This window comes from Microchirus variegatus, assembly GCF_963457635.1.
Source record: "Microchirus variegatus genome assembly, chromosome: 18".
NCBI lineage: Eukaryota > Metazoa > Chordata > Actinopteri > Pleuronectiformes > Soleidae > Microchirus > Microchirus variegatus.
The window spans coordinates 15,206,851-15,214,445 of record NC_139819.1 but is presented as its reverse complement, the minus strand read 5'-3'; the positions used below and the strand labels follow the sequence as shown (position 1 = coordinate 15,214,445).

General features: G+C 40.7%; 1 protein-coding gene across 1 annotated transcript; it reads right to left on the bottom strand.

Annotated features, from left to right (window-relative positions):
- Positions 1-1,246: 1,246 nt before the first annotated feature.
- Positions 1,247-2,127, bottom strand: ier3 (immediate early response 3). Its single transcript, XM_083904798.1, has one exon. It carries the CDS (start codon positions 2,092-2,094, stop codon positions 1,531-1,533), a length of 564 nt encoding a protein of 187 aa, XP_083760924.1. The 5' UTR covers positions 2,095-2,127; the 3' UTR covers positions 1,247-1,530.
- Positions 2,128-7,595: the final 5,468 nt, after the last annotated feature.

Here is a 7,595-nt window from a genome sequence, read left to right as displayed (position 1 = left end):
AAACATTAAATGTTCCTCGAAATACATAAAGATCTAGTCGTGGGAACGTCTTTCATGTTCTGCTTGACAGATCCATCCCTGTATCCTGCTCCCAGACCTTGGAACATCATTTATATATAAAGTCAAGGTAAAGCTCTTTGTGTTCATACGGAGAATGGAGTCAATTTCAGGTTGATTTTGAAATTCCAAAAATTGGCGATAGTTTATTAAGGCTGAAAACGTATTGTGTGTATAGCAGTGGACAGAGAGCATATTACAACATATTAAGGAACTTAGGAATGGAGAGATGAAAACAACAGCAGTGAAACAGCAGAGAGACGTTTCTGAATATTGCTTGCCCACTAATAATAAAGAATATTTGGGGGAACCCTACCTCGTATCAACCAAACTATTTTGGTTTTTATTCCATCTTCCTTTCTTTCTCCTTTATAGAAATAAGATATGGTCGGATCAAAGTTTTATGAGCAGAAATCTGATCAGAATTAGTATCCACAAATGGCTGGAAAATAGTGAGACACATAGTTTCACACCCACCCTCAGCCTCATACATGGCATGCATACCTGTTGTGTTACCTGTTCAGCTGTGTCTGTATTGATTGGCGACATGGTCGATGACATGGCAACATGGCAACCTGCAGCATCAACATCAACAGGCTTCCCCAGAGGCCCAGAGGCAAGGGGCAGACCTAAGTCACCATGACATCATTGAAACACGATGACGTTGCGGTGAATACGGTCCTTTAGAAACTATCCGACACCACTGACTCACCATGGGATGCAGCTGTAATTTAACGCAAAGCGGAAGCAGCTCCACAGTGAGTGGATCATGACTCAGCATTTTACTTGCACGCACAGTGACAAATGGGGAAAAGTGTTTCTGCAGAGTGAGGTTTTCCTGTGAATTTGCACAAATCTCACATTATCCTCCAATAATGTTTAACAGCAGAGAGCAGCAGATTTGTGTAATCAAATTTTGATTTTGATTTGATTTGATTGAATTTGATTCTTGTTTTTTTAAAATATTATTTTCAGTGTAATTTGCATTGTGATCATTTTTTTATTATGATTCTGTTTAGATTCATATTATGAGATGTAAAATACACAGGAATCAGACAGATTACAGAAACGGGGATTTCATTTACAAATGAATTTTATTAAAACATATTATTATTCAATAAATAGCAAATAACAGAATAAATATCTAAATAACACATTGACAGTATAGACAGAGTCAGCTTCAGGCCTATATGAGTTACGTCACTTTGTCCTCAGGCTTGTAAGTGCAATGACAGTTCAAGTTTTCTTTAATTCAAGTTTCAGTTCAAGAGTTCACGTCTTTCTTTCTTTCTTTCTGTGTTTCAGAAACCCTGTGTCGTGCTCGGTTCTCAGATGCATCACTGGCAGGGTGAAGCCGGCGCATGGAACGCTCTCCTCGGCTGCGTTACGCATGGTCGCACCGCTCACGGTCGACACCAGCTCGGTTCAGTATTGATCTCTGGTGGTTTGTAGTGGAGATCAGTCCCGGGACGCTCAGTTGTCGCTGCCCAACCTGTGGTAGACCAGCAGAGCCACCATATAGCTTTTCCCGGCGCTCTGCTCGAAGTGCCGGCTACTCTCTGCCTCCTGGCCGGACGTGGGGCAGACGGTGCTGGGAACGGTGTGTTCGTTTGATGCCTCTTCACAGCCGCTTTGCGTGGTGGTCAGCAGCTCGGAGCTGGCGCTGACCTGTGTGAGCTGTCTCGCCTGCTCTTCCGCGGACTGGAATGGGAAAACCTGGCACTCGCCGATCGGTGCGTCGGCGCACGGCTCCTCGGTGTAGATCTGCCACAGCACCACCAGGCACAGGATGACCAGCCAGCGCTTGGCCTGGCTCCTCTCCGGTGGGGGCAGGTGCATGCGGACTTTGGCGGGGTACATGACCCTGGTGCAGCGCTTTTTCGGCCGGATGGGTACGAAGGAGCGCACGGCGGTGGCCTGAGTCGGGATCCGCTCAAAGGTGAAGACCTCCGGCTGCGTGCTGCGCGTCGCCATCTGGGAGAAGGCGAATCTCTCTTGTTGCACCGTCGTGGTGACGCTGTTGGAGCGTGTGTACATTTTCTATCGCTTTAGTGTGGCTCTTTGTGTGTGGAGCTGTCTCGGTCAGATAATAGGGAAACGACTGAGAGCTCAGATTTTATACCTTCCACTCCAACTCCACTTTAGAAACGCCTTTTCAGAACAGACCACTCCCTAAACCTCAACCGTCGCCGCACCTTATTGCTCATAGTTCCTGATTACTGGGTTGGCGTCCGGGTGATCAGGCTGCTCGCGAGATGACCTATCAAGGATTTAGTAAAATTTAAAGAATATATTAATACAAATTGTATAATATGTATAATAATATATAGTTCTTAGGACAACAGCTAATTATTATTTTTGATAATTTCATTGATAAATCACCAAAAAAGTTAATAATGTGAGAAAATATGGTGATGATCAACACAGATATATGTGTATATATGTGTGTGTGTGTGTGTGTGTGTGTGTGTGTGTTCTTGTACTTGCGGCATACTGAGGACCAGTGAGGGTTTTTAACCAACAAAGTGAGGTCGTTTTTACGAAGTGAGGACATTTCATTGAAATCACTTCCTTAGGTTATAAACATGCTACACTCTGATTTTAAGTCCGCAATTTGGTACAAAAACCCGTTTTCCAGCCCTAGTGTTTCACACACTTTTTGCTCTGGGGCTCCACCTGCAGAGAGTTTATGGTACTGCACTCAGTAGTTCTTTATAGATGTCATGTTCATGACATAGATATTTGTAATTGTGTTGATTTATAAAGTGGAAATGCTGGTCCTCAGTATACAGCAAGTACAAGAATATGTGTGCGTGCGTGTGTGTTGATAGTGTCACCTTCACATGACGTTCACGTGAGGAACAGTTCGGTTTACTGTCAACAACAGAGACTGAACAACGTGAGGATGGAAGATCACAAGAAAAATACAAGGAAAAATACTTCCTTTAATTGTATCATTAAAAAAAAAACAATCCAATAATACATTGATTTTCCTACTTGAGTACTGACTAAATATGCTTCGAGCTCACTCTGCACACTGAATACTGTCTCTGTTCACATATAAAATAATAAACAAATAAACCAACCAAGTCTCTTTAAGTAAAATGACAATGAAAATATTTAAAAAGGAAATATCAGAAAATCAGAAATAAGGTTCTTATTGATTACAGAGAAAGGTAATAAAGAGGTAACTAAAAGGACACACACAAATATTTTCTAATTAAAAGGCATCACAGGTTAATCATTTACTTGTGAAAATGACAATGCTTCCGTTTATTGAGTTTAAAGCGAACACTCGTTGGGAACTTTGTCTGTGTCGTCACTCTGAAATCACAGGATGTCGTTATGAAATGTTAAACTCTGACAGGAAACGTTTTTACACAAATAAATCTTTTTCGATTGCTCGTCTGATTGTTGTGCAAGGAAATGTCTCTGTCGTTGGGCAAACACTGACACATGCACATATAGATTGACCCATGTCTCTCCTGTCTGAAACACAGTTGAATTGTGTTTACTTTTTGACTCTCTTTTAGATTATTTTCCCCCTTTTTTTTTAAATAAATGTCTTTGCAGCACAAGCAGTTGATATCCATACTGCATTGATGAGCTTTCCACTGCAGGGATGTGTACGTGCAGCTTCTTAGCACAGTCAATAATTGTTGCCTTCTCTCTCTCTCTGACCTCTCCTGTATTTGGTGTGTTTCGAGGAGATGCGGATGTCAGATGTAATTCGCTCTCAGATCTCAGATCAGATATTGAAAAATTCTCTATCCACAATCTCACACAATCAACAATCGACACAGTAACCTGGGAGGATACAGCTCCTGACATGGAAAGGTGCAGGAACCAGGTCACCCAAGGCATCGAGACCTTCAAACAGTCAAGAGTGGCAGACAACTTCTGTATCTGTGGAAGAATGTGTGCCCCAAGGATAGATCTACATGAGGAGGAAATGACTGCCATCCGTCGCACTGACAGAAGACTCCATCCATTCCATTTGGAGTGACGGTAGCTCAGTGATAGACCAAGTAGCCTTTCAATGTGAGGGTTGTGGGTTGGATCCCTTTTTACATGCTAATGTGTCCTTGGGCTAGTCACTTAATCCCCATGTTGATAGAAAATGCAGTGCACATAGATGTGCTGTATGAAACTGGTGTAAAGCAGCTTTGAGTGGTCATCAAGACTGTGGAAGTGCTATATAAATACAGACCATTTATCACCATCATCTCCCTAACAAACAACTAAACATACTGACAGACACATACTACAGGTGACAACACAAACTCATTTTGATGATGCAAGGCTTTGTCTTTCCTCTGTCTCACTGTGTGCAAGCAGAAGCTCCAGAAGTTTAGTTCTTTATCAGATCATGTGGTTTACATTATACTGAAAGGTTATTATGGAACTATTGATCAACAGAGATAAAAAAAAAAGGGTCCCAAGATTTCAGGATTGTCGTCTTGCATTAAAACAAACAAATAAACAAATGCTGATTCTGGCTCGGGTAAAGAATCTGATGACTTCTGTGACAAATCAAAATGGGAACAAACAAAAAAACACAACAACGTGTCATTGAATCAGTGATGAGCAACAAAAAAAAGTTAATGTTCAATGATCCTGACTTAAACCCACAACAACAAACACAATAATACATAGCCCGTAATGTCACAACTGAGCCTTACTATTACACACTGTCATGTGTGTGTCAGCTCATTGGTTCCCTTTTTCATTTGCACAACTTCCACATTTGGACACATAGTAATTACAAAGAAAATCTAAACTTCTAGATCCACGTGCCAACTTTTTTGCGCCTCAACTCATGCGTGATCATGACACCCGCTCCCATTCTGCCCACTATGTCAGGGGTGGAATTGAGACAAATCACAGCCTTTGATTACAGGAGCTACCTTTAGCACCTAGTTTTGATCTGCTTTAGTCTGGACATGGGACATGACCCAAGTGGCATTTGTGTCACCTTAGAGAGGGATTTCAAAAAGCAACTTGTGTATTTCTAATTTATAATAAATGATGACCTATATTTGTTATTGATCAGTTATTTCATCATAATATCTCACCATAATACAAATCAATTGATCTGAGAGTAAACTAGACTCCTCTTCTGAACTATGCATTACAGTATAATGACTGTCTTGTCGCTGCTGCTTCACTGGAATTATGCCTTTGGGTGGAAAGGTTTGTACTGGTTAAAACTGGTCATTGGAACTAAATGAAGCAAATAACTTGTTTTACTTGCAGGCAAGAGCTAATCCTGAACTTCCACCAGATAGTTTGTGAGACCTGAGAAGAAAGACTGCTTTGTTTTGTTTTCAAGGATGCCTGAGCAGGGTTGACTAAAAATAGGTGCATGTGAACCTTTGGCTATTATTAGCTAAAAAAAAAATGTAAGACTCTATATGAGACTGTTTGTGTATCATTATTTTATTATTATTATTATTTATTCTTATTGTTTTTGAAATGTCAGTCACATTTTTCATTCTATTACTCAAAAAAATCCTGAATATCCTCAAATAATATTTTTTTTTATTGGGAATCATTAATAGTATAGTGTTGGACAAGATAACTTGGCTGCTTGGATTAAACTTGATTGTATTATCCACAAACTTAATTACCAAACAGATTCCGATCATAGTGACTGAGAACGAAAGTGTCTCATTCTTTATATTGAGCGTCACGGTGCTGCAGCTGCAGGTTTCGGTCCCAACACAGCGTTGGCGTCTCTGAGGCCTTTGTGAGCTTAAAATACCTGGAGCATATTTGTGCTCGCTTTGTTTTGCTGTGAGCTTCAGCAGGAAGAATGTGAAGCATTCAAACCTTCAAACATTCAAACGAGGACGTCAGTAGCATGACATCACACTTCACTGCAGTGGGAACCTTGAGTGACGGTCGTCAAAGAAATGGAAAGTCCTTTCCTTACGCACACACATACAGTCCCTGACAAAAGTCTTGTCACTTATTCATTTTGTAGAAACAACAGCTGACTGTTAATTATTCCATTGGTTTTATATGAAAGCTAAAACCTTCCCAAATTATGTTTAATATACCAATATAAATTTGCTTCACTGAATAAAGATCGATCATTTAATGAACACAGAGAGGTCCGATTTTGGCAAGACACAAGTTTTGTCGCCTACAGAGAGTAATGTGAAAATTAAACAAATAATTGACTTCAAACACAAACATATGTTGCATAACATCAGTGAATTAAGTAGTGGTGCTGTGAGATCCATATTTAATAACTTGTATGACTTCCATGAGCTTGAAGGACCGCATCCATGCGGTTCGACAATGATTCATACAATTTATTGATGAAGTCATCAGGAATAGCAAAGAAAGCAGTCTTCCATGCCTCCCGGAGTTCGTCAAGATTCTTTGGTTTCGTCTTCCATGCTTCCTCTTTGGTTCTACACCAGCCATGCTCAATGATGTTCATGTCTGGTGACTGGGCTAACCAGTCCTGGAGCACCTTGATCTTCTTTGCATTGAGGAACTTTGATGTAGAGATGGAAGTGTGCGAGGGAGCACCATCCAGCTGCAAACTTTCACCCCTTTTATGGTTGGGAATGTAAGATGTAGCTAATACTTCGTGATATTTTAGGCTATAGATATTGCCTTACACCATGCAAATCTATCGCACACCTCCATACTGGATGTTACCCCAGACCATGATTTTTCCACCACCAAACTTAACTGTTTTCTTGCAGGAGAGCTCGCATGGATCTGAGATTCACCCAGAAAACAGAAAACAAAACCCTAAACTCAGTCCTTCTGTGGTCCCTAACTATAACCTCACTAACACTTGTGCCTATAGATTGTACTACATTTATCTCTATGTGCCATCGTCAGTAAGACTGGAGCGCAGGGACAGTGTATTATTGTATTAAGTGTAAAGTAACACTGACATTTACAGAATGGAAGTTGGCTCTTTTTAATGAAGCTTGTGAAGCTTCTACGTCACTATGATGTCCCGCATGTGTTTCAACAATGGTAATAATGATTCCTTGCAATGCAAGGCTTTTGAGAATATCTTTGTAATGACATCAATATTATAAATGATTATTTTTTATGTAGGTTATACCTATTTCACCGCCACAAAAATACTACTTTGTGGCCACAAATTACAGTTTTTTGCCCCGTGTCATTTCTAGAGCGCTGCACAGGACAAAGGCACAGTGTTTCTGGTGTAAGAGTGGATCCCTAATTGCACTTTCTGACATTTGTAAACCTTTCCTGTCAGACATAATTCAAAAAGTATTGGTGGTGAAAAGGCAGGATGATAATGTTAGTTATGGGTTGTAGTTTTAATCTATACGGCAGTAATATACGTAGATGCAGAGAGTTGCAAACAAACCCAAGCACATACTGCTGACTTACAGTTTTCTCTTGCATGTTGAACCGCCCCCTACTGGCCACAGATAGTAACAACTGTGACACAACAGCATCCATGTTAACGGATTGAAGCAGCCACATTGTCTGTGAGCGTCATTTATGTCAGGGTCGTGTCGTGTGAGTGACCCATG